The sequence below is a fragment of the Artibeus jamaicensis genome, unplaced genomic scaffold (assembly GCF_021234435.1).
Source record: "Artibeus jamaicensis isolate MK-2021 breed Jamaican fruit bat unplaced genomic scaffold, CSHL_Jam_final scaffold_474, whole genome shotgun sequence".
Taxonomy (NCBI): Eukaryota; Metazoa; Chordata; class Mammalia; order Chiroptera; family Phyllostomidae; genus Artibeus; species Artibeus jamaicensis.
This window is the reverse complement of record NW_026522046.1, coordinates 40,843,175-40,869,455: the sequence shown is the minus strand read 5'-3', so window position 1 is coordinate 40,869,455 and position 26,281 is coordinate 40,843,175. Positions and strand designations below refer to the sequence as shown.

Here is a 26,281-nt window from a genome sequence, read left to right as displayed (position 1 = left end):
TGCCTGTCATTCCCACCGGCCTCCCTTCCTGCCTTTGCCTCCCCGTCTCTCCCTCTCGCCTGGGCAAGGCCACTTGTACTCATGGGACCTGGACCCAGGGCATGAGGCGTCCCCCGGCTGTGTATGGCTGGATGTGGGGTGTCTGAGTGCCCGGGTGGGTGCCCACTGACCTGGGGCCTCCTCTGCTGTCTCCTGACTCCCCTGCAGTATGTCCGCCTCTCCCAAGACACCCCCTCCAGCGTGACCTACCAACTCATGACCCAGCACTGGGGCCTGGATGTCCCTAACCTCCTCATTTCGGTCACGGGCGGGGCCAAGGACTTCAACATGAAGCCCCGGCTGAAGAGCGTCTTCCGCAGAGGCCTGGTCAAAGTGGCCCAGACCACAGGTAGGCAGAGACAATGGGCAGGCTGAGGGGACAGCACCAGGCGGGAGGTCCCTGTGAGGCTTTGGGCCTGGTGGGCCCTCAGGAGTCGCTACGGCCACGCCTGGTAGGGCAGAGAAGGGCCTGGTCAGACTCACCCAGCCTTGTCTGCCTGCAGCCCTGTCCCCACAACTGCTGACGCCCCTTGGCTTGTTCAGTGGGACAGACATGGCTCCACTTAGCTCCCAGGTGGCGAGGCCCTGCTGGGCGTGGGGAGGAGTCCTGGGAGCCTTGATCCGCCACTGCCGCTGGGGAGAGGAGGCTGGAGGAGACCGTGTAGGTCAGGGTTTCTCTGTGAACTAATCCTTTCAGACCATATGCCTGAGAGTGGGTTTGGAAGCCCTGCAGGTGCGGGGTCTGAGGGTCAGAAGCACACGGGGCCCTTGGTGTAGGCGCGTGCATGGCAGGGTGCACGCTGGGACCCACGGCCGGCCCGCCCTCTGCTCCTTTCCCCAGGAGCCTGGATTATCACCGGGGGCTCCCACACCGGCGTGATGAAGCAGGTGGGCGAGGCCGTGCGTGACTTCAGCCTGAGCAGCAGCTACAACGAGGGGGAAATTGTCACCATCGGGATCGCCACGTGGGGCACCGTGCACAACCGCGAGGGCCTGATCCACCCCACGGTGAGCCACGCGGCCCCTCCTGGGTGGGCATCTGGGAGGAGGTGCTGTTGGGACCTCACAGGCACTGCAGTGTGCAGACCGTCACCTGGGCACCAGTGTAAATGCACAATGGAGGGACCAGGCTGGACAGGGACAAAGGAGACCTGGGCTCAAGTCCCTCTGGTGACCCGGGACAAGTGGCTAACTTGGCTGGACCCTGGTTTTCTCTCAAGATCCTGTAGGATGAGTATATGTAAAATTCCCTAACTCACCACCACTGGCCACCTGCACAGCCGCTCAGGAGTGAACTGGTCTCACAGGAGGAAGTAGCGAGGCTGGGATCACACAGGGAGGAGCAGCTGGGTGGACGGAACCCACTGTCTCTGTGGACAGCAGGGGTGTGTGCACTGGTCTAGCACCACCCCTGCTGAGTCCGTGTCCTGGGGCTGCTATAATTAATGATTACAGACCCAGTGGCCTAAAGCAACAGAGATGTCCTCCCCCATGGTTCTGGGGACCAGAACTCAGAGATCAGCATCACTTGGCCAAAGTCAAGATGCTGGTAGGGCCATGCTTCCTCCAAAGGCTGCAGGGACAAGCCATTCCTGCCTCTTCCAGCTCCTGGCAGCTGCCTGCCCTTTTTGGCTTGGGGCCACGTGGCCGCTCCCCTTCTGTCGTCAAACCTCCCTCTGCCTCTCTCTTATAAGTACACTTACGGTGGTGGCATTTAGGACCCACCTGTAGTCTTCTAGGGTGATCTAGGGTAATCTTCCCATGTTGAGATCCTTAACTTAGTCACAACTGCAAAGACTTTCTCCAAATAAGGTCGCATGCACAGGTCCCAGGGATTAGGACCCGCTGTCCCTGGGGGTCATCACCAGCCTCTCAGGCCCCCATTTCTGGCACTCACAACACAGAACCTCCCATCCACGTGCCCGCCTCTCCCCTGGCCACCCCCAGGGTGGCTTCCCTGCTGAGTACATCGTGGACGAGGAAGGCCAGGGCCACCTGACCTGCCTGGACAGCAACCACTCCCACTTCATCCTCGTGGACGATGGGACCCACGGCCGCTACGGGGTTGAGATCCCCCTGAGGTCCAAGCTGGAGAAGTTCATTTCGGAGCAGACGAAGGAGAGAGGAGGTGAGGGAGCACGTTTCCGAGGGCGCCCGGGGTGGAGAGGGGAGCAGGCTGGTCCTGGTGACGGGGACACAGCAGGCAGGGGGCTTGGGGCGCAGTTAGAACACATCCTGGTTTCTTGACACCTGTTCGGGGAGGTCACGTCCCCATGCCCCATGTGGCCAAGGGGGGAGAGTCAGGGCAGGCCCCCCTTTTCCTCTCACTGTCAGGTCAGGACCGCCCTGCGGCCCCTCCCACACTCCGTCTCAGGTTGGAAACAAGAATGTGTGCCACCTTCTCCGTTGTGGGCGGGACAGGAGGGATCCTGGGACAGTGGAGGCCCAATAAGGGGCTTTCGCACAGGCTGTGGGGAGGTGTGTGGGCAGGACCTGAGGCACCAGGGGTCTAACTCTGTACCCGGGCTCGTGAGGCGCCTCGAGAGCAGGTTTTCAAGCTTTGGGGCAAACGAGTGCCCTGGGAGGCTTGTCCATCACCGTGTGGTCTCTGCCTCAGGTCTGGCAGGTCTGGCAGGTCTGGGTGGGCGGGAGCTTACACTCTGAAGTTCCCCGGTGGCCCTGACCTGCTGGTTGGGGACCACACTTTGAGCTCCCGGCTTTGACTGAGGGACCCGTGGTGGGACTGTTAGGGGTATGTGAGTGTGTAGGGTCAGTGAAACTGGCTGGCACTTGAAGAGAAAGTTTGCTGCCCAGCCGAAGATATTTCTAGTCTTCACAAGACCCCTGGCTGCAGGCTGGATGAAAGGCTCTCAGGGTGGGGCCAAGTGTGTGGACAGAGGGCTGAGGACTGGTCCCCGTGGTTCCAGTGCTGCACTCTCGGGCCCCACGGTGTGTTACGCCCACTTGCTTGGGGTGTCCCATGGCGTGCCCAGACTTGAGATGCCATGGATGGGCTGCAGAGAAAAGCAGGGAGTCGCTGTGGCCAGCTGGGCAGAGAAGGCTGGCTGGGGGACCTGGGCGTTGCTCTGCTGTCCACAGTCCTCGCCTTCTCCTCCCACCCAGGAAGGGTGCAGGAGTGGCAAGTGTGAGGAGAGGATCTCGCGCGGGGCCTTGGATTTGCTCACTTATGTAGAACAAGCAGATGGCGTTTGACTCCAGAGCGTCAGCCTTTAAAGGCTGCTTAGCACCCCAGACGTGCCTCCCAGTGGTTGGACACTTCACCATGAGGCTGGAGCTGGCAGGGGGAGGGAAGCATCCCGGGCGGAGCTTCTGAGCTCCGCACCCCTCACTGGGGCTCTGCGCTTCGTCCTAGGCGTGGCCATCAAGATCCCCATCGTGTGTGTGGTGCTGGAGGGAGGACCGGGCACACTGCATGTAAGTACTGGCCAGCTGCGTGGGGGCCTGGGGGGGGTCAGGTCCTGCTGCGGGTGGGACAACTGACCCAAGCTGCTGTTACCAGCATTCTGTTGGGACACTGGTGAGAGCGGGCGAGGAGCTTGTCCCCCATGTGACAGAGGAAGGGCAGTGCCCCATGTGGCGGGGCCGTCTCCTGGTGAGGGGAGAGGGCATGGCCCTGGGCAGTTGACCAGTAAGAGGGCCTCCAGAGGGGACTGCACAGGGACGGAGCTGACAGCCCCTCCTCCCAGGGCCCAGGGCAGCGGTGGGAGGTTTCTGGAACTCTGCGTCCACACTCAGGCCCGTGGGACCAGCAGCTGAACGGAAGGCAGGTTCCTTAGTGGTTTGAACATGCTGCCCACCGACCTTTGTTCAGAGCCCCCTCCACGGTGTGGGGTTCCCCTAATTTTGGTATCTCTGCTGTAGGAACACGTGCGACATTGCAGCCTGTCAGTTTGGGGCAGAAGCATAGAAAATGTCTCTTGTGTTTAATGCTCCCAGGAGGAGGAAGGAACCCTGGGCTTCCCTAGGGAGACGGGGTGCATCTGGCCCCCACTTCCTCTGTACTCAGACTCCTCCTCACAGTCTCCCATGGGCAGGGCCAGGTGGGGCCCAGGCTGGGGTTGGGGGCCCCTTCCTAAAGATGGGGCCACCCTGGGTCCCTGGAGGTCTCCCCTTATTGTCCTGGTCTCACCTGGACCTTAATAAGGGGGTGACTCTGGCCAGGCAGCGCCCTCTCTTTCTGGAGATGCTCTGTGCTCTCTCACTGGTGCTGTTGAGTGATAGGCCACAAGGAGGTGGGGTGTCAGGCATGCACCCCACGGTGAATCAGGAGTGGCTGCCTCTCCCCTCTGCCTGCTGGTGCTGCTGCCCCGATCATTGTTTTTGGTGAATTTGGCGACAGCCCCATTCACCCCGGTATTAAAGCGCCATCAGATTTCTCCATTTCGGCAACTGTGTGCGAGGGTGTGAGGGTCAGGCCCTGACTTGCCGGCCCCTGCCTTGCAGACCATCTACAACGCCATCACCCACGGCACCCCCTGTGTGGTGGTGGAGGGCTCAGGCCGCGTGGCGGACGTCATCGCCCAGGTGGCCAGCCTGCCCATCTCCGAGATCACCATCTCCCTGATTCAGCAGAAGCTGGCGGTGTTCTTCCAGGAGATGTTCGAGACCTTCACCGAGGGCGGGATCGTGGAGTGGACCAAGAAGGTGAGGCGGGCAGTCACGGTGGTCACCAAGTGTGGCTGACTCCCAGGTGCTGGTGGCTCGGGAAACAGAACCAGGACACTTGGGACCCCAGAAGCAGAGGTCCTGGGGACTGGGGGGTGGGCAGGGCAGTGATCTGCAGAGGGTGGGGGCTTCAAGCCCCAGAGGCAGAGGGAGGGCCCAGGGCAGGTGGGCACCTTTCAGGAGGCAGGCCGAGAGGGGGTGTGTCCTGAACCTGTCACCCAGAGAATGTCAGGCCTGGGCTGGGTCGCGGCAGGGTCGAGAGTGCAGCTGTTCTGGGAGAAGGAGCTGCTGGATCGGAGGCCTGGTGGCTGGTGCCACAGCAGGACTGGGCAGAGGGGCGGAGCCGAGACTGGGGCAGCCAGGGTGCTGCTGCCTGGTGACCGCGGCAGGTGGCAGGGTCCCGCCCAGCCTCTGTGCCTGGGGAGCTCAGGGTCTCCAGGGTAGATTCACAGAGACATTCCACGGGGACAGGCGGGGAGGCAGGCAGGGTGTTAGTGAGAGGGGGCCACCACAGCCCCCACCGCCACCAGGTGGCCTGGCAGGCGCCTCCACGCCCCTTGAAGGCATCGGTGGGCATGGGCCTCTCCTGGGGATCTTCAGGTCTGGTGAGCGTTCTGGGGGATCCCCTGGTCTCCAGGGCGTTTGGGGGACTTCGAGGATTGGGAGGGATGTACTGAGTGAAAACAGAGGGGTTTTGAGCGGCGACCTGTGGCTGACGGGCCTGCGAGTTGCCCCTGGGGGGACAGAGGATGCCCGGCCCTGCACCACCCGCCTCTGCTGGTTCCTTTCCCTTTCCTTTTCCTCTGCCTTTGTTTCTAGTGCCTGCTTTCTCTCTTGCGCCTTTTGTTTGGGGACCACTTTAGATTTGTAGAGCCGTTGCAAAGACACAGGTCTCCCTACCCCTCCCCCAGCCCCCCCCCCACCGGCTGTTGCACCCCGCAGACTCGGTGCCTTCGTCGGAACCAAGGGGTGACTCCAGTTCGTCACTGTTAGTACAACTTGGACTGTTTAGATTCGGTGCTGACACACGGACGTCCCTTTTCTGTCCCAGCGCCCAAACCGAGACAGCTGACTATGTTTAGCCTGCTCTCTTGTATTGTCTTTTTCTCTTCCTCTTAAAGCGTGACGTTAGCTAGCCCACCAGAATTCAAAGACTCTCGGGAACATCACCATGTGAGCTAGATGCCAGGCTGCTCTGGTCGTGGGGTGGGCTGGAGGCTGCCCATGCTCCCCACCCATAGGCACCCCACCCCCAAGATTCTCAGGTTGAGACCCTATGCCTGGCCTTCCAGCTCTACCCGTTCTGGCCTGGGCAACTCATGGCTGTTATGACTGGGGACCACAGTGGCCCTGCAGCTCAGTAATTTTGCTCTGAAATGCACTAAAGGAATTTTTTTTAGCCCTGTAATGTGAGATACATTGTTGCAGGTGGGCAGAGAAGCTGCAAGGACCCCTTGCAGACCCACCGGGCAGGGCATCCACCCTAGACCACAGGAGGACTCTGGCAGTTCTCAGAGGCTGTCTGGCTCATTTGGGAGCCCTGGGTTAGTTTGCGTGGACGTCAGAGGCAGCTGTGTCCCCAGTCCAGATTTCAGGGGGCCCCACTGAGCCCACAGCCATGACCCCGGCCTCTGACAGTGTGAGGGAGTGGGGTTGGGTCAGCCTCAGTACCCCATGAAGCCTGTGGCCAGCTAAATGAGCTCAGGAGAGAGCCCCATGTGCCCCACTTCTCTGGTCATTCTGGCTACTGTCTCAGCCACATCATGAGCTCGCCTGACCCCTGTTTCCCAGCACGATTCTCAGGGGACACTCAGCACCTCGCCTCCAATCCTCGTTTCCCCGACAACAAGTTGGAGCTGCAAAGTCGTCAGGGGCCGTATCTTTTTCCAGCTCCGTGAACAGTGGGCCAGGCCGTGACACTTCCGGGGAGTTCAGTTTTCAGTGCCCGGCATGTACTTTCCAGGGCAAGTCGGCTGAGCAGCTAATTTCAGGCCATGTGGGCCGTCCATGCTCACCAGCCAGAAGCATCGCAGGTGACCGAGTGTGGGGAGCACACTCCCCTCGGAAGCCCTGCTGTATTGTTTGGGGGCAGGCCGGGGGATTGGGCCCTGGTGGGGTGGAGGGTCGAAGGCAGTGAGCTCACTGTGGGTGGGGGCGGGGCCCTCCTTTGGGTGTTTGTGGCACAGGGTCCTGGTCTTGTCCGTGCTTCCCGTGGTTTTGGGTGACCTCGTTTTGTGAGATCGTTTTGCCGTGTGGTCAGGTCGGGTTGCGAAGACACGAAGTCTGACTGTGAGCGCCAGCCCAGTCCCCACAGAGCCATCGGGAATGGGCTGGTGGGCCCGGGGCCTTTCCTGGGTTAGTTTATAAGTTATTCAGGCAACTCTCGAATGGAGTCTAACCCGCTGTTGTCAAAAGGTGCCTGTTCTAGTCCCCTGCCCGTCACTGAGTCTCGGCCGGCTGTGCCGAGGGGGCCGCCCCTTCTTGTCACTCTCGTGATTCGTCCAGCAAACCCCCCGGCGTGGGTCGGTGCCGCGGGGTGGCCTTTTCCCTCAGATGCCGCCACTGGTGCTCGTGGACACCAGCCCCGGGGGCGCTCACGGGGCCCATGATCGGCACCAGGTGAGTGTGTCCCCCGGGAGACACACTCACCCTCCCTCAGTGCAGCTCTTCCTGTCTGCCAGACAGAGACAATGAGTCTGAAACTCAGAGGACAGGACAAGGACATTTACGCCAAGGGCTGAGTTTTCATCTCGCACTCCAAAGATGGTGTTTGTCCTGGGAGCCAAAGGCTGGGCTAAGTTCAGGAGACATTCTGGCCGGAGCATGGCTGGGGCTGGGAGACCAGGGGTTGTGTTGGATTTGACGAGAAAGCTGCACCCTGAGGGATGGGGAAGGTCGGGGTCTGAGGGGTGGAGGCGAGGTGTTCGAGGCGGGGAGCAGCCCGTAAGGGAGCTGAAGCAACAGGCTGGCAGCGGAGGGGGAAGGCAGGGGCGGCTGGGTGTGGCCGGTCTGGGGGCCTAGGGGTGTGTGTGAGGCTTTGGGAGCCATGGGGGACCTGTGGGCCATGTACCCTGGCCTCGGGGTGAAGGGGTTGTGGGGAGCAGCAACTGGTAGCAGACAGGAAACGATGTCATAGACAGGCAGACAGGTGACAGATGATAGGTAGGTGGATGGGTGGGTAGATGGAGTTGGTAGGTGTATATAGATAGATAGACAGATAGATAGATAGATAGATGGCTGGGTTGCTAGGTAGGTAGGGTAGCTAAGTTGGTAGGTGGGTAGGCCGGGCAGATAGGTGGATTCATGGACAGGTAGGTGAGTGGATGATTGGGTGGGTGGATGGGTGGGTAGGCAGGTTGGGTGAGGAATGGCAGAGTGAGGGTGGTAGGTGGGAAGACCGGGGGAGAAGTCATGTTAGGCAACCCTGGACGTTCAGCGGACACCCCTCACGGGTGGGGTGAACGTTCTCCACACCTGGGCTGTGCTTTCTAACCACAGATGATTGGCAAATTTTACATACTCGGTCCTTCACCGTCTCCACCTTCACTGTCCAGGGTGTGGGAGTCGAGGTGTGGCCCTGGTCACTTGGGTGGGCAGGACTCACGCCCAGGGCTCCGGCTCCGTGTCCAGGGCCCTGCCCCTCTGGGTGCCCTTGGAGGAGGCAGGAGGCCGCTCGTCCCTGGGGCCCCGCTCAAGGACTGCTTGTTGCAGATACAAGACATTGTCCGGAGGCGGCAGCTGCTGACCATCTTCCGGGAAGGCAAGGACGGCCAGCAGGACGTGGACGTGGCCATCCTGCAGGCCTTGCTGAAAGGTGAGGGTCGGGCAGAGTGGGGACCAGGGGAGAAGCCAGAGGAAGGGTGCTCGGGGGGGTCCCGAGTTCTAGTCGGTCAGACGCCCAGATGGGGGTCGAGGGTGGCTGGCTGGCAGGGGCGCCCACTGCCGATGCTGGGGCGCAGGTGTCTGTGTCAACTTGTCTTTTTACCTGAAACCGGAGTGTGGTTCCCAGTACTGAGTCCCTTCGTGATCCTCATAGTTCCTCACAGAACTTCAGGGTAAAAAGAGAACCTTGGAACTCCCTCCTGACTCCGCATCCTTGGCCCCACGCCTGCCTCCCAGCCTCCCCCGCGGGAGACGCCAACCCGGGGGCCCCTGTGAGCCGTGGAGCCCTGGGCCGCCTCCTTGGTCTGGCCTCGGCCTGCCAGCTGCTCTTCCTGAGCCCACACTTCCTCTTTCTCTTTTCTGCTGCTGGGGAGGCCAGCACTTCCCTGTCCTTTGCACTGGCTGCCCCATGGCTGTGCTGGGGACACGGCCCCCAGGCGGACCCTGATGCAGAGTAGAGTGGCAAATGTGACCTTTATTTCTGTGCACCTGCTTGCTCCATGTTCCTCTCATTGGCAGAAGGACTGACTATGGCCCATCAGTCCTCACCCAACCCGTGAGATGGTTAAAGCTTAGACTAGAGGCTTCTGAACAAAGGTCTTTGTCTGGGAAGATTCTTGCTGGAACAGAGAGAAGCCGGGGAGAGCTGGTCCAACAGAGTCACAGCCGCTCTCTCTGGGCAAAAATAGGTGAACGTTTGGGGCAGGGACAAGGAGCCGTGACCCACCACGTGACTGGTGGAGACAGGGGCCTCAGGGTGCTCCCCTTACAAACAGGGAAATCCAAGGCTACTGTGGCCTCCAAGGCTGTGACAAAGGGCCCTTGGGGGACCCCGAGTCTGACCATCAATGCACAGCACTGGGAGAGGAAGGACCCTACCTGTGGCCCAGGATGGACCTCGAGACTGAGGAGGACCTGTCCTCAGGCAGCAAAGCTGACACCATGGGGGTGGCTCCTCCTGTGCAGGTGCAGTGTGGGCGGGGCGAGAGCAAGCCCCAGGGGTTGGAATGTCTGGGTCTCTGTGCAGGATGCGCAGGTGTACACGGCAGTACAGGTGCAGAGAGCCACTGAGCTGTGCCTTTAAGACGTGTGCACTGTAGAGTTCTTTGACCTCAGCGAGGAGTTTAGCAAGATGATCCTGGTGCAGCTCTGTGTGGTGTAGGACAGCGTGGGACGCACCTCCATGTGTGCGGGGTGGGGAAGGAGAGATTAGGAGAGCCGCTGGGGCACGGAGAGAGAGAATTTATTTCTGGAAGCAAACACAGTGTAATTGGTTGTGACTGGTTGCTTCAGGGAAGGGGGTGGGCTTCTGGGGTAAGGTGCGCATGAAAATACATGCACCCGTAGAAACATGTATAGGGTTTTCAGTGACGACCCTTTTAAAAAATCAACTTCATTGACATACAGTTTACATATAGTAACCCCCATTCTGAGTTTATTGCTGGATGGGCTCTAACAGGTGTGGACCTCCATGTTCCCACTTCAGCCCAGAACGTTCCCTCCTGCCCCTTTGCCAGCAAACCTCCCTCCGCCCCACGCTGGGGGACCACTGCAGGTCGGAGACCCGTCTGGAGCTTCTCGGAGACGGGACCAGACTCCCTCCGTTCCTTCGTGACTCACTGCTTCTGCTCAGGGCCGTGGTTTGAAGGTTCTTCCATGTTGGTACGGGTATCGGAACTCGGTTCCTCTTCGCTGCCGAGTGGAATTCTGTCATGCGTGGCAGCCCGTTGTCCATTCCTCTGTTGATGGACACTGCGGTGGCCTCTGGTTCGGGGCTATTACGGACACAGCTACTGTATTTCACCGGGTATGACACGCACTATTTCTTTGCCCAAATTTTTTAGGAAAAAGCAAGGATGCACATTATACATGGGTGTAATGATCACCTACCACGGGTATAATGATGGGTATAATAACCCTGTGTATAACGTACACAAAACTGTGGGTGCGCGTCATACCTGGCAAAACACAGCGTTTGTTTTCATTTCTCTTGGGCCCACCTCCAGGAGTGGAATGACTGATTCTTCAGGGTGAGTGTATGTTTATAAGAAACTGCCAAAACATTTCCCAGAAAGATTGTTCTGCTGTACCTCTGTGCAGCCTCCCCTTGGTGTGGTACCGTCAGTCTTAGGCGGCAGCCCTCCTAGTGGGTGGGAGGTGACGTCTCAGTGTGGTGTCCCCAGTGGCTAATGAATGATGTTATCTTTTCCTGGGCTCGATGGCCATTTGGATATCATCCTGGTGGGCTGTCTTTCCAACCATTTGTCCATATTTACCTGGTTGTCTTTTTATTTTTGCATTGTAAGAGTTTTGATATATCCTGGTGCAAATCCTTCATCAGATATACATGCTGGCTATCTTCTCCTGGTTCCTGGTCAGCTTTTATATTTTTGTCCAGGTATTTGTGAAGAGCAGAAGGCCTGAATTTTAATGCATTTTAATTCACCGGTTTGTTCCTTTATGGTTCATGTTCTTTGCAAACATTTCCTCTGTTCCTTGTGGCAGCTCTGCGGGCTCAGCTCTCATGCTTGAGTCTGTGACCCCCCCCTTAGCCTGGTGTGTGGTACAAGGTGAGGGTCAGAGGGTCTTGTTTCTTTTTTTTCCTTCCCCACACAACACCCCAAGTTTTAAAATGTTAAGCTGCAGAGAGCGAAAGTAAACAAGTTTGACAAAGTACTTGTCCCTGTGACCTGGGGCGGGGGGCAGGGTGGGTGGCTCTGCAATGAGGACAGGAAAGGAACGTAATTCTGACTGTTTGTGTGGAAGTGGCCACCTTTTGGAGACCGGAGACTGTGTGCTCTTGAAACTTAGGGCTTGGCCAGGAGGCTGGGCTGGGCGGGGGAGCTGGGGGGAGCCAGAATGGTGACCAAGACCCCCTGATTCTAACACTGGAGGGAAGAACTTTTATAAGTGCGTGGGTGTGGGGAGGACGTTGCGGTCAGCCCTGAACTTATTGAGTGAAAAGCACCAAGAGGCTGAGGCCAGGGACAAGCCCCGCCCCTCTGGCTTTGTTAGACGGCAGGGATGCCGACCGGCAGTGGCCTGGAGCTGCAGGTTAAAGCCCAGGGTGCTCTATTCTTACCCGAAGCCTCTCGGAGCCACGACCACTTTGGCCACGAGAACTGGGACCACCAGCTGAAGCTGGCCGTGGCGTGGAATCGTGTGGACATCGCCCGGAGTGAGATCTTCACTGATGAGCGGCAGTGGAAGGTTTGGCTCTCGGGCTGCCCTGGGGGCAGTGGGTGGGGGTGCTGGGCCCACAGAGGCAGTTCCGTAGGAGCAGGGTGGGTCCTGCGGGATGGCCTCCGTTGAAACCCAGCCCTTCCCTTGGTGGAGGGTGGGCTGGCCAAGGTTCCCCCTCCCTAAATCGGAGATAGCAGTCGTCCCCATGCAAGGGAGCTGAGGCCAGGATCCGGGAGGCCCGGTGCAGCCCCCCACGGAGCTCTCTCTCAGCCTTCAGAGCTGCACCCCATGATGACGGCTGCCCTCATCTCCAACAAGCCTGAGTTCGTGAAGCTCTTCCTGGAGAACGGGCTGCGGCTGAAGGAGTTTGTCACCTGGGACACCCTGCTCTACCTGTACAAGAACCTGGACCCCTCCTGCCTGTTCCACTGCAAGCTGCAGAAGGTGCTGGCGGAGGAGCCCGAGCGCGTGGCCTGCGCGCCCGCCCTGCCCGCCGTGCAGATGCACCATGTGGCCCAGGTGCTGCGGGAGCTCCTGGGCGACTTCACGCAGCCGCTCTACCCCCGGCCCCGCTCCAGCGACCGGCCGAGGCTCCTGCTGCCTGTGCCCCACATCAAGCTCAACGTGCGTGCTGGTGACGTGGCCCCCGCTCAGTGTGGCCTGCGTGTGGGGCCACTGCTGCATCCCTAGGGTTTTCTAAAAAAAATTTAGTTTGTATTTTGATTAGAAAAGAAATATACTTCCTGCCTTAGTCTGCTCAGCCACCATAACAAAGTCCAGCAGACGGGGGCTTATTCTCTGCAGCTCTGGAGCCTGCGGGCCCGAGACCAGGTGCCAGTGGGGTTGGTTTAAAGAAGGCTTTCCTTCCAGTCTTTCTTCTGCTTGTACCGTGTAGGGAGAGAGAGGGCTGTGTTGCTTCCTCTTCCTATAAGGACTGTCATCCTGTCAGGTCAGGGCCCCATGCATACGACCTTGTTTACCCTTAACCGCCCCCTTAGAGACCTTGTCTCCAAACACAGTCACATGGGGGATTTGGGGCTGCAGCATATGAGTTTGGGGAGGGACATAATTCAGCATAACCCTCTTTCTGAAAATTTTGAATGATATACAAGGTTCTGCAAGGAAGATGGCCCCCATCGTGCCCTGTACCCCCAGTCCTGCTCAGTAGGTATAATTAAGTTTCATACAGTCAGGTCAGGATATTCCAGCTGTGTCCGTATGAGGTGCCCAGCGTGTATGTTGCAGCAGTAGGAGGGGGTGTCACTTGTCTCATCCCTACTTAACGGGAATCCTGCAGCATCTGCGTTAAGCGCAATGCTGGTATGTGCATCAGGGAGTGTTCGTCTCCCGATTCATTAAGGTTTTACAAGTGAAATCTCAATGCTCAATTTGTCAGTTTCCCTTTGAGAAGTTGAACTGCTCTTTAATTTTGGAGAATTATTTTAATAGATTTCCTGGTAGTGAAATGTTTTTCTTGTTTTGACTCTCTTGTTTTGACTTGGTTGCAGTATAAGATGTGTATAATGTGATGCTGGATTCTGTTGCCAGTGTGTTCAGTGTTTTTACATCAGACTGTTTAATGCTTTGATTATAGTTTTATTTTGGGGATGGTCTTTGTCAGGTTCTGTTACCAATTTACATTAGTCTTGTAAAACCAACTGAGAACCCTTCCTTCTTTCTCTGCTCTGAAACAGTTTATGTGGCTGGAATTCACTGCCTCTTACAAGGTCAGTAGACTCCCCTGTGAGTCCATTGGGGCCTGGTGCCTTTTTTGGTGGTAGCTCTGATAGCTCTCTCAGTTTCTTTCCTGATTATTTCTTTGTTTAGGTTTTCTGTCTGTTCTAATATCAGACAGGGTTTTATTTTTTTTCCTGCCAGAAGATGACCCACTTCTTTCAGGCTTTCAATTCTGCTCATTGTCCTAGGCAAGCTTTGCCTTACCCCTGAGAGGGACATGGTTATGGCTTAGTTTTACATGCCCACAGTTCTGCTCCTCTTGATTCTGATGTATTTCAGATGCCCAGTTGGAAGGCACTTAAAGAAGGTCCAAAATGGAAGCCCTCATTACTTGTGACTGCAATTTAAGAAGATAAACTAATTTTTTATACAGATAAGCCTTCAGGAAATTTTCAAAACCACTTAAAGAAAGTGTGGTTTTGTGTGTGAGATGGGAAATGTGTTCTCTACCTTTGAGAATTACTTCTAGATCGTCTAAGTGTGTGTTTCCTTACTGATTGGCCAGGAAGCCTGGGTTCTCATGTCACCATGTAGGTTGAGTGTGTCTTCAGCCCTGGTGCCCTCCCATTCACATGGCACCTCAGTGTCTGTTCAGCAGGACATTTTCTGTGGGAGAAGCTGTGTAGGTTTCTGAGGAGCTCACAGCCATGAATCTGTTAACGAACTCTGTGAGAATTTGTCTTCGTAGAAAAAGGCTTTGCTCCCATCAGGTAAGACTGAGGAATCTTGAGCTGCCTGGAGTGTAACAGGATCTGCAAATGTTAGTGCAGGAGTTGGTTGGTACCCCGCTTTCTAGGTGTTTCTCTGTGTGTCCAGAAGGGTAGTTTTAGAAGCCCCATGTTCAGGAAAACGATCTAGGGTGTGGTTGAAAATGCAGGTCGCAGGACTCACCTTTCAGGGACAGAGGTGAAGGGCTGGGCTGTGCTCGGGCCCTTCACCACCCCCAGGCGCCATGGCGAATCTGATGCCAGCAGGGACCCGGGTAGGGGCTCTGACTGTCTGCTGCTCACCAGGTGCAGGGAGTGAGTCTCCGATCCCTCTACAAACGTTCATCAGGCCACGTCACCTTCACCATGGACCCGGTCCGCGATCTTCTCATCTGGGCCATTGTCCAGAACCGCCGGGAGCTGGCAGAAATCATCTGGGCTCAGGTAAGCAGATACGTGGCTGTGGGTGGACCAATGACAGGGCTCCAGCAGTGAGCGTGGCCAGTGAGCCCAGAACCAGCAGCAGGTGGGGTCGTGCATGGCCATGGAGGGAGGGCAGTGGACATCACAACACCCGAAGGGACTCAGGGTGCCCAGTGTTGAGAACAAGGGCCTGGCTATAAGCAAGAAAAATAATTTTTTGAAAGGTGAGCCACACAAACTCCTGCAGTTCTATGCAGGGAGGAGGCTGGCCAGGAGGAGCCATCCCCCATGGCCCACATGGGTTCTGGGGGTCAGTACACGACCTGTGGCTGTCCTATTCAGTAGAGACTTCAGGGCAGGTTCCATCCCTGGCAGGGCTGGGTCTCTCTCCATTGGCCATGGGGCATCTCAATGGAGACCCTCTGTTCTTAGATGGGAGCAGGCCACCATGCCCCTGCCCTGAGTCTGCTTCGAGCTGATTCTCCTCTTAAAGGGAAAGTAAAATTTCATATTTTTTCTCAGTGAGCCCCTGCTTTCTGGGCCTTGCAATTCTCACATTGCTCTCGAAGAGCCGCTTCCTCCCGTGTCACTGGCAGCGCAGAATTGGTGGTGGCTCCAGGAGGTTCGCCCTCCCCCAGGTGCAGGGAGGGTCAGTGGCTGGGCCATGCCAGTGGCCTTGGTTGCTCCATGCGGCTCAGGGGATGCAAAGCCTGAACACAGACTTCCAGGCCCCTCGTGCTGGGACAGTGCTGCTTTTGGACTCCGCACTGCCAGGCTTTGCTTGGAGAGCCTTGAGATTTTCTTAGTCCCCCTCTGGTGCCCAGGACTTGCGGTGCCACTGGGGCAGGGAGCCCTGAGCCTGGGTGGAGATGTGCATGCGTCTGGGCCTGTTTCTCCCCATTGGCCGCTCTCTGACCCACAGCCCCACACCTGGGATTGACCAGATAGATGCCCTGGGAGCTCTGGACCTTGTGCTGGCAGGACTGTGCTGGCAACGTTGTGTTTCATCCGTTTTTCTGGGTGGGAAAGCAGGCCTCCTGGCAAGCAGACTGTTCCTGCTGGCCAGTGCAGGAGCCTGGGCCCCAGAAAGGGCTTATGCATTGATTTGGGTGACCTGAGTGGTCCATATAGTCAGGAGCCACAGCAAGTTGTAGCCAGCGGCCCATGCTGCCCTGGGGCCTCTGCCTTCATCACCCCTCGGCGTGTGTGTGGGGTTCCCAGGGCAGACGTGCAGGTCCTCACTGTGGTTCCCCGGCCTCCAGAGCCAGGACTGCATTGCCGCGGCCTTGGCCTGCAGCAAGATCCTCAAGGAGCTCTCCAAGGAGGAGGAGGACACGGACAGCTCTGAGGAGATGCTGGTGCTCGCTGACCAGTATGAGCACAGGGCCATCGGTGAGCTCTCCCGGGCCATGGCCTGTGGCCACGCCCAGCTCCATGTGTCACCCTGAGGCCCTTGTCCCAGGTCTCAGCCCCTCAGTGTCACTCTGTGTCACCCTGCTGTCCTTGTCCCAATCTCGACCCTGCTCCTGCCCAGGCCGTGCCGCCTGAGGGGGCTGCTCTCTGACACTGTCCCCATGGTGGCGACGGTGACGCTGCTGCTGTGACACAGACTCCCCTCCATCAGGGGTCTTCACCGAGTGCTACCGGAAGGACGAGGAGAGAGCGCAGAAGCTGCTCATCCGCGTGTCGGAGGCCTGGGGGAAGACCACCTGCCTGCAGCTGGCCCTGGAGGCCAAGGACATGAAGTTCGTCTCCCACGGGGGCATCCAGGTGACCTCCTGAGGGCCTGCTTCCAGAAACAGCTGCCCACAGTGCATCAGGGGGACACAGCCTCCACTCACGTGGAGGGCCCCACATGTGCATGTTTCAGGTCCCTCCAAGACCCAGGGACGGTGCCTGGCCCACTGGTCACGTGCTGCAGACCCCACAGACCCTCCTTCCTCCCTGTTTGCAGAGGAGGAAACTGACACTGCGAGTGGGTGGTGGGTTGTGAAGGCCATCCGTCACCTCCACATTGAGAGCCCTGGCGGTCCCCCCGGAGGGCCCAGGAGCCAGGCGTCAGTCCCCCCACCTGAGGCCTCAGGAGGGACACGTGGCAGAGGGCAGAGTGCCCAAAGCAGGGAGCTCGTCCACAAGCACTGGAGGCCTGGCCTTCGGCGGGTGCCCTCAGAACACTGGCGTTCCCTTGAGCATGGCTTCATACTGTCACCAGGTTTCTGGAACATCATCATGTGCCGTGCTGTGCGGGGGCCTGGGGACACGGTGGGCAGAGTCCTGTCACCACCCCACACACACACACACACACACATCCAGTGCTCAGAGGGGCCAGCTGGTAAGAGCCAGGGGACAGGCCCCTCCTCTCCCCGCTTGCCTCCGGGAGAGCCGGCCTGGCCCACCTGGAGCCTCTCCTCAGCTGGCAGGTGGCAAGGCCCACCCCGTGCCACCCACCACATCGCATGGCTGGGGGCCCAGAGAGTGCTGTGCCTGAGCCTGTGGACTCACTCAGCCTCAGGGGTTGGGCACAGGGAGTCAGGTCAGGTTGTGGGGAGGGGCCCCCCATCCTGAAACTGGCCCCTTGTGTCTGCAGGCCTTTCTGACCAAGGTGTGGTGGGGTCAGCTCTCCGTGGACAATGGGCTCTGGCGGGTGATCCTGTGCATGCTGGCCTTCCCGCTGCTCTCCACCGGCCTCATCTCCTTCAGGTGCCCCTGGCTGCAGGGCTGTGGGGCTGCGGGCAGGGCCTGGGGCTCGGGACCTTCAATCCCAAACGCCCCACCAGGGGCAGGGTACACGTATTCTCAGGGCTGTGACCGGATCCTAGAATGGCTGGGATGCGTGTGGGAATAAGGCCGAGGGAAGGGTGCCCACCTGTGCAGAGCACCCGCCCTGCCTGAGCATTAACTGTCTCCAAGCACTCACCTGCCCTGAGTACTCAGATGGGATGAGGGTGTGTTGCAGCCCTAAGGGGACCAGGCTGCAGGTGCTTTGGGGGTCCAAGTTTGGCAAGGCTCTAGGGGGGCCCCTCGGTTATAGCTGCGTGTGCAGGGCCATAGGGATATATCCTCCCTCCCTGCTGCACGGTGTGAGCACCTGCGAGACGCCCCCGAGTGCCTGGCCCTGGCCAGGGGGTGGCCGCGGTCCTCAGGCTGTCAGGCCCCTCACGGCCTCACTGTCACCGCAGGGACAGGCGGCTGCAGGCGGTGCGAGGCCTGGCCCGGGTCCGCGCCTTCTTTAACGCGCCCGTGGTCATCTTCCACCTGAACATCCTGTCCTACTTCTCCTTCCTCTGCCTCTTCGCCTACGTGCTCATGGTGGACTTCCAGCCCTCGCCCTCCTGGTGCGAGCGCCTCATCTACCTCTGGCTCTTCTCCCTGGTCTGCGAGGAGTTGCGGCAGGTTCGTCCCACCCTTTCTGCGGTCCTCGGGGCCCCTAGTCTACCGGCCCCCTCCCACGGGCCGTGGGCTCCGTCACTGTCTCACGTGCCCCTTGGCCCACTTTGCTCACACTCTGTAAACGCCACCCCCATGGGGACCTGGAGCAGCAGAAGGCGGGGCAGAACAGGTGGTGCTGTCGCTGTCTGCTGGCCCCTCCTCTGCCCTCCTCTCCCTGCGGCCTCCTGCAGCCAGGCTCTGTGGCCACTCCGGGGGCGGAGGGGGTCTCCCTTTCCTCTTGGAACTGCTGCAGGAAGCCCAGGGTAGCTGATTCTAACAGTGGGGAGGAGGCTTCCCCAACACACTCATTTGCATAATGGGCAGGGCTGGGGTCAGGGCAGCCTGAGGAGCTTGGTGACCCCTCCTGCCCAGGAGGGGGGCTGGAGTCCACCCCGTCCCCAGCTAGCCCGCTCTCCAGGAAGGGGTGAGTGTGTTCCTGTGGGTAGGATAAGCGTGCCAGCCGGCCAGGCCTCGCCTGACACACCCTCTCACAGCTCCTGTACGACCCTTATGAGTGCGGGCTGGCGAAGATGGCACTCCTCTACTTCAGCGACTTCTGGAATAAACTGGACATCGCTGCCATCTTGCTCTTCATAGCAGGACTGACCTGCAGGTGAGTGCCCCTCCCCCCACACAGCGCCCACAGCGGTGGGCTCGGGACTGGGGTCAGAGCTGGTCACCTGTCTGTCCAGTGGCCGGCCCTGCCCACCCTGGGGACCGTGGGGACAGCAGAGGATGCCTGTCCCCCTGCATGGGTGGTGGCTCTGTCCTCCGGGGCCCTGGCCTCTCCGCTGCCCATCTAGGCCGTGAGCGTCTGCCACCATGCCACTGTCTCCTTTTTCCATGAAGCTCAAGGGACCCTGCCCAAGCTCCTGTCCCAGATGCCTGCAACAGCCTGGTCACCTGCCTGAGGCTAGGCTTCTGGAACTGTCTGGAGAATGGTCTCCCCACCCCCATCAGAGTCTCTGCCCTTGAACTCATACCCAGTTTTTAGTGTGTCAGGGCCCAGAAGTGGCCAGAGCTCTTTGCCTCCAGGGGCCACATGTGGGCTTGGGCAGGTGAGCCAGTGGCCGGGGACAGGACCTGGGAGCAGCAGGCTGAGCGTCCTGCCTCTGCCCCGGGCCAGGCTGATCCCAGCACTGCTGTACCCCGGGCGCATTGTGCTCTCTCTGGATTTCATCATGTTCTGCCTGCGGCTGATGCACATCTTTACCATCAGCAAGACGCTGGGGCCCAAGATCATCATCGTGAAGCGGATGGTAAGGGGATGAGGAGCCCTGAGGCCGGGTGCAGGTGAGGAGCTCCAGGGCTTCAGCACGGCCCCAGGTTCCCACGCGTCTGCTTTGCCCCTGGGCTCTCACCTCCTGGCATGTCTGTCTCGGCTCTTTTCCTGTATGTCACCTCTTTCATGCAGCCTCCCCTGATCTCCACAGTGCCTTCCTGATCCCTGTGACAGCTCCAGTGCTCCCCTCTGTGGGTCACAGTCACATCTAACCCCCTCTACCCATTGCGGGGTGTGCAGGGGATTAGGACATGGGGGCAGCCGCAGAGCTGCGTCCCCGGAGCTCCTGGCTCCAAGTGTCCTTGGTGTGGGTGTCGGCCACTCTCCACATCACATTACCCACTGCAGAGCGCAGGCGGGGCACGGAGGGTGGGGTCCTCCTGGGGTCAGAACAGCAAGGTGTGTGCGTGGCTGCAGCCGGCGCTGCCTTGTCTCTGCAGATGAAGGATGTCTTCTTTTTCCTCTTCCTGCTGGCCGTGTGGGTGGTGTCCTTCGGGGTGGCCAAGCAGGCCATCCTCATCCACAACGAGAGCCGGGTGGACTGGATCTTCCGGGGGGTCGTGTACCAGTCGTACCTCACCATCTTCGGGCAGATGCCGGCCTACATCGACGGTAGGAGGAGGTCCTGACAACCGTGGGCAGGGAGGCCCCACTCTGGCAGGGGCCCTGCGAGCCCGGGGGACAAGGAGGGGCGGGGGCATTTCCCACCTGCTCCGTGGGGGTGGGGACTCCTGGAGTTTCCCGGGGAGAGGCAGGGGCTCACACTGTCCACTTGAGGGGGGAAGGCAGCAGCTGGGGTGGGGACAGGTGCTGAGCGAGATCCTCAAAGCTTCAGCTGAGATCCAGGTGGGCTGAGGGTGTGGCCTGGGGCCCTGGGGCATCAGCGACACACCCTCCCCAACCTGAGTGCTCCCCCCCACCTCCTCTTCTGCCTCTGTCAGAAATCGCTTCCTCCTTCCCCAGATGGAGACAACACTTTTTTGGTGCACTGAGTTTTTTCTTTATTTACTAATTTTAGAATCTAAAATTTAGAATCTAACTTTAGAACATTTGTGTCGCCCCCCAAAACACCCCATATGAATGAGCAGTCAGTCACTCCCAGCCCCTCCTCCACTCAGCCACAGGCAACCTCTAGCCTGCTTTTCATCTCTGCAGAATGTCTTCTGTGGACACTGCACACACAGTGGGTAATGTGATGTGTGGTCTTTCGTTTCTGCCTTGTACTGAGCTAATGTTTTCGAGAGTGTCCACATTGTAGCCTGTCCGGCGTTTCATTCCGTTTTTGTGACTAAATAATACTCCATTGTGTGGATGGACCACATTTTGTTTCTTCCTAAGTGGGTGAACCTTTGAGCTGTTTCCACTTTTTGGCTGCTACAAACCATGTAGCTATGAACAATTATTTGTGAGTGTTTGTGTGGACATGTTTTTATTTCTCCTCAATGTGTAGCTACCAGTGAAACCGCCGGGTTATCTGGTGGCTCCACGGTTAACTCTGAGAAACCGCCACACTGCCTTCCACAGCAGCCGCACCGTTTCTCTCCCACCAGCAGTGCCCGAGGGTTCCAACTACCCGCATCTCAACCGGCACTTGTTACTCCCTGGCTTTTTTGGTGCTAGCCCGGCGGGTGTGATGTGTGGCTTCGTTTTGCATTTCCCTGGTGGCTGATGATGCTGAGCACCTGTTCCTGTGCTTACAGAGCTGCTTCCGTATCTTTGGAGAAATGTCTGTTTCTAGCCTTTGCCCATTTTTCCGGTGGGCGATTTGTGTTTTTATTGAGTTGTAAGAGTTCTTTGTGTGTGGGTGCCCGTCCCTTAGCATATAGATGATTTGTGAATAATATGTTGCCATTCTGTGGAGTGTCTTTTCACTTTCTTTATGTTGTCCTTTGAAACATGAAAGTTTTTAATTTTGATGAAGTTCAAATGATCAATCTCTTATCACTTGTACTTTTGGTATCATATCTAAAAACCCATTGCCCAGCCAAGGTCATGAAGATTTAGGCCTACGTTGTTATTCTCAAAGCTTCATAGCTTTAGTTCTTGCTTTGGGCCATTGAGCTACTGAAATTTTGTGTGTGTGTGTACAGTGTTCTTCTGTATGTAAATACTCAGTTATATCTGGACATTTGTTGAAAAGATTACTTTCTTCCTCTTGGATGGTCTTGGAGCCTTTGTCAAAAACCAGTCAACGGTTAAAAACAAAAACAAAAAACAGTTGACCATCAATGAAAGGGTTTGTCTCTGGCTCTTCCTCCCGCCCCACTGATCTGTGTGTCTGTCCTTGTGCCGGTACCACGCTGTCTCAGTGACTGTTGCTTTGTAGTAAGTTTTAATATCAGGAAGTCTGAGTCCTTCAGCTCTCTTCTTCTTTTATTTTAAAAGAATAATCACTTTTTGAAAAAGATTTCATTTATTTTTATTACTTTTTAGGGAGAGGAGAAGGGAAGGAGAAAGAGAGAGAAACATCAATGTGTGGTTGCCCCTCATGTGCCCCCAGCTGGGGACCTGGCCTGCAACCCAGGCGTGTGCCCTGACTGGGAATGGAACTGGCAGCCCTTTGATCTACAGGCCTGCACTCAGCCCACTGAGCTACACCACCCAGCGCTGTCAACTTTCTTCTTTTTGATTGTTTTGGCCTCTGAGTCCCTTGGATCCACAATGAAGTTTTGGATTAGTGGATCAATTTCCTTTAAAAAAAAGGCATCTAGGATTAAAAAAATTTTTTTGTTTATTTATTTATTTATAGAGAGGGGGGAAGGGAGGGAGAGAAACATCAGTGTGTAGTTGTCTCTTGCTGCCCCCAGTTGGGGACCAGGCCCGCAACCAAGGAGTGTGCCCTGACTGGGAATTGAACCAGTGACCCTTTGGTTTGCAGGCCATCACTTGATCCACTGAGCCACACCAGCCAGGGTGGCATCTAGGCTTTTGGTGGTGAACATGGAGTGTATTTCCACTTATTTATGTCTTAAATTACTTCCAATAACATTTTGTAGTTTTCAGTGTATAGGTTGTACTACTTCTATTAAATTTATTCCTAAGTGTTTTATTCTTTTTCATACAACAATAAGTAGAATTGTTGTATTAATTTTGTTTTGGATTATTTGTTGCTAGTGTATGGAAATATGCTATATTTGGTATATCGATCTTGTATCCTGAAACCTTGCCCATTTTTTTATTAGCTCTAACATTTTTTTGAGTGGGTTCTTGGGATTTGCACTACAAGAGACTATGTCATTTGCAAATAGAGATACTTCTACTTCTTGCTTCCCCATCTAGATGCCTTTTATCTTTCTTGCTTAATTATCCTTCTAGAATCTCTGATGCTGTGATCCGGTATTGAGAACAAATCTCCATCCCGTTGCAGATGTTGGGGGTGGGAAGCTTTCAGTCTTTTATACTGAGTGTGACATGAGTACTGGGTTTTCTGACTCGTCCTTTGTCCGGTTGAAGAAGCTCCCTTCTGCTCCTGCTTTCTTGGGTGTTTTTATTATGAAAGGCTATTAGATTTTGTCAAGTGCTTGTTCTGCATCTATTGAAATGTCCGTATGGCTTCTGTTCTTTATGCTATTATTATGGCGTGGTGGTCGATTTTCAGGTGTTGAACCACCTTTACCTTCCTGGGACGTATCTCCCTTGGTCGTGGTGTATGATTCTCTCCGTGTGTCTCTGGATGCAGGTGTCTAGTGTGTTGTGGACCGTTTTTGCCTCTATGCTCACAGAGGACATCGGTCTGCAGATTCTTGTACGGTTTTGTCTTCTTTTGGTATCAGGTGATGCTGGTTTCATGGAAATGATTTAGGAAGTACTCCCTCCTTTTTTTATAGTTTGGGAACATTTTTGAAAGGTTGGTTTTAATTCTTTTAAAAATATTTGGTGGAATTCATCATTGAAGCCATCTGGGCCTGAACTTTTCTTTCTGTGAAGTTTTAAAATGACTAATTCGATCGTTTTAGTTGTCATAGGTCTATTTGTATTTCTTATTTCTTTTTCAGTTACTTTTGGTAGTTTACATCTTTCCAGGAATTTGTCCATTCTTCTAAGTTATCTAATTTCTTAGTTCTTCGTAATATTCTTATAATTCTTTTTTTTGTAAGAGTGGTAGTAATGTCCTCTTTTTTTATTTATGATTTTAGTAATTTGAGCTGTTCCTTTTTTTGTCTTTGGTCAGTATAGATAAAGGATTTTAATTTTGTTGATCGTTTTCAAGAACCAGGTTTTGGTTTTCTTCATTTTCTTTGTTTTTTTTATAAATACTTTATTTTACTAATTTGCATTCTGATCTTTATTACTTCCTTCTGCTTGTTTTGAATTTACTCTGCTTTTTTCTTTTTAGTTCACTAAAGTGGAAGGTTATGTTATTAATTTGAGTTTTTTAATATAGGTATTTATAACTAGTATAGTGGGTTTCTATCTCAGAAAATTAGTAACACTTTCAAAAATATATTTGATTACAAAACAGTGCATACTCATTGTTGAAAAATTTTTTAATTCAAAGTAAAGAAAGATGTGGTCCCTAATCCCGTATGCCAGAGTCAACCATGAACAACTTTGTATGTTCCCATAGAGATTTTTTCACACCCAAGCTGAATGGATATTTACGTTTTATCACGTATCCTCTACTTCTTTACCGAAGTGGGAATGTATCCACTTGGCAATGACTTGCTCTGTCTGCCAGACCATCTGCCTCTGAGTTACTCTGTTTCCTCGTGTCTCCTCTTTTCAGTACTTGTTAATTTTCTCCTTTGGACTTCTCCCCCACTGCGTGGGCCTCTCCAGGTTGGGACCTGTGGGTTAGTGATGACAAGGACCCTCCTGGAGCTGGCCCCTATCTAGGGCCCAGGAAATGGCTGCTGGCAATGGCCGGGTCCTGGGCAGGGGTGTGTGCCGCCCTGGAGAACACGTCTGGCTCCCAGGGCTTCCCTTGGCAGCCACACTTCCCGTCCTCAGAAGATGCTTGGGCGTAGACGGCTTTCTTTGGGGCTGGGCTTTCTCCCTGGGCTTTCTTTGGGGCTGGGCCGACAGCTGAGGTCCCCCAGAGGTGCGGGTGTCCAGGCCTTGCGACTGCGTGCTTTGTTTTGTTCCCTGCCTCACCCGATGCTAGGTGTGAACTTCAACCTGGACCACTGTAGCCCCAATGGCACCGACCCCTACAAGCCCAAGTGCCCGGAGAGCGACTCTACCCACCACCAGCCCATCTTCCCCGAGTGGCTGACCGTCATCCTGCTCTGTCTGTACCTGCTCTTCACCAACATCCTGCTGCTCAATCTGCTCATTGCCATGTTCAAGTGAGTGCCAGTCCGGGGGGCAGTGCACACCTCGGCTGCACGTTCTGTTGTCCTCCTGCCGCCACCACCCACGGGGCAGATAGAGCTTGAGCCTGGGACCCAAGACCAGGTCCTTCAAGGCGCCTCGTTCAGCCGTGACGGCAATGTGCCGCCCCTTCTCCCTGGTCACTGCTGTGTCCGGGGCACTGCTGCTGGGCCAGCGCTGGACATTCTAGCCCATGGGCCATGAGGTGGGAGGCCAGGTGGTCGCGGGTGGCTGGGGTGGGCAAAGTCACTTCTCGCTGCTCCTGGGGTCAGTGGGGCTATAGGGGGTGGACTCCAGGTTCATGGTCAGGGAATCTCTGGGTGCCTCACAGAGGTCAGCCCCCAGAGGGGCTGGAGCACAGCCACATGTGGGGGGGAGGGCTCTTGGGAGACACACTTAGCGGCACTTGGCCCCTGTCCTCTGGGAGGAAACACTGTTTTGCAGGTTGTTTGTTCACCTGCACTAAGAGCCTGAGGGGAAGCTTGTGATGCAGGCCTCCCTCCTCCCGGGTGAGGGGCCGGGCCGGGCGGGCAGTGGCCTGGCTGAGGCCTTCGCAGGCGGGGAGGAACGCCTGTCAGCACTTAGTGAAACTGCTGCTCTTACAGGTCCGTGGGGCCCGTGACCCTTGTGAAAATCTGTCAGTTCCCAGTTTGGGCAGGTTTCTCTTTCTCTTCTGCTTTCATCAGCTAAGTTGCTGAAGTTGTCACTTTCCACTTAATGGGACAGACGTACTGAAAGTGGGCCGAAACCGAGCTAGAGGCCAGAGGGGACTGGCGGGCAAGGGCTCTTTTCATAGCAAGTAAATGCACCAGGTGCATTTCTGCCCTGCTGGCCCACCCTGGAGTGCCTCTCCATCTCAGATTCGGCTCTGCCAGTCCCGTTCGCCAGACGACAGATGTGCAGAGAACAGACTTGTCTGCCTGTTGGAGATGCTGTCCCTCCTCTTTGTCAGCTTCAGCCAATAAACTTTCTGGAGTTCAACTCCAGGGCCATGTCTGAGCTCCCCACAGATGTCTGCGTCGTTTTACCGCTATCGAGGTTTGCAAACAGATTCTAAGATCTGGGTGTTCCTTCTTTCTTCTCCCTTGGGCTGTCAGGAAGCTCAGAATTCCGAGTCCGGCTAGTCAGCTGGCTTTTTCCGCTTCTAGAATCGCCCTCCTGGGAGGCGTGTGTCCGCAGTCCGTGGGCCACCACCCAGACTCCCAAGCGGTGAAATGGGGTACAGATGTTCCTACTGCATCTTGTGGTCCTGCGTCCTGTCATTCTCGTGTAACTGGCGTGCCCCTTGCCTCCCCGCCAGCTACACGTTCCAGCAGGTGCAGGAGCACACAGACCAGATCTGGAAGTTTCAGCGGCACGACCTGATCGAGGAGTACCAGGGCCGGCCCCCTGCCCCACCCCCCTTCATCCTCCTCAGCCACCTGCACCTCTTCATCAAGCGGGTCGTCCTGAAGATACCCGCCAAGCGACACAAGCAGCTCAGTAAGCCGCGTCCTCTGCCGTCTCCAGAGTGTTTGTTCTCAGTGGTCTGGGGGACCAGACGTGGGCTTGGGGTGGGTGTGGTGGCTCCTTCTAGAATCCAGGAAGCTTGGGAGGAATG

At 56.4% G+C, this 26,281-nt stretch overlaps 1 protein-coding gene across 10 annotated transcripts in view; it reads left to right on the top strand.

Moving 5' to 3' along the window:
• TRPM2 (transient receptor potential cation channel subfamily M member 2) overlaps nt 1-26,281 on the top strand; it is a 51,190-nt gene that overhangs the window by 12,870 nt on the left and 12,039 nt on the right. For 9 of the 10 annotated variants that reach the window (XM_053657682.1, XM_053657677.1, XM_053657676.1 and 6 more), the window contains 18 exons: nt 208-388; nt 881-1,047; nt 1,987-2,167; nt 3,413-3,474; nt 4,504-4,704; nt 8,437-8,539; nt 11,696-11,817; nt 12,061-12,414; nt 14,541-14,678; nt 15,920-16,049; nt 16,282-16,427; nt 17,245-17,357; nt 17,837-18,050; nt 18,581-18,699; nt 19,213-19,345; nt 19,809-19,980; nt 24,473-24,656; nt 25,982-26,163. In XM_053657682.1, coding sequence (XP_053513657.1) covers nt 208-388; nt 881-1,047; nt 1,987-2,167; nt 3,413-3,474; nt 4,504-4,704; nt 8,437-8,539; nt 11,696-11,817; nt 12,061-12,414; nt 14,541-14,678; nt 15,920-16,049; nt 16,282-16,427; nt 17,245-17,357; nt 17,837-18,050; nt 18,581-18,699; nt 19,213-19,345; nt 19,809-19,980; nt 24,473-24,656; nt 25,982-26,163 — 2,902 coding nt within the window. Of the gene's footprint in view, nt 1-207; nt 389-880; nt 1,048-1,986; nt 2,168-3,412; nt 3,475-4,503; nt 4,705-8,436; nt 8,540-11,695; nt 11,818-12,060; nt 12,415-14,540; nt 14,679-15,919; nt 16,050-16,281; nt 16,428-17,244; nt 17,358-17,836; nt 18,051-18,580; nt 18,700-19,212; nt 19,346-19,808; nt 19,981-24,472; nt 24,657-24,980; nt 25,720-25,981; nt 26,164-26,281 lie in introns of those variants that run through there. The other variant, XM_053657683.1, reaches the window with a different exon arrangement.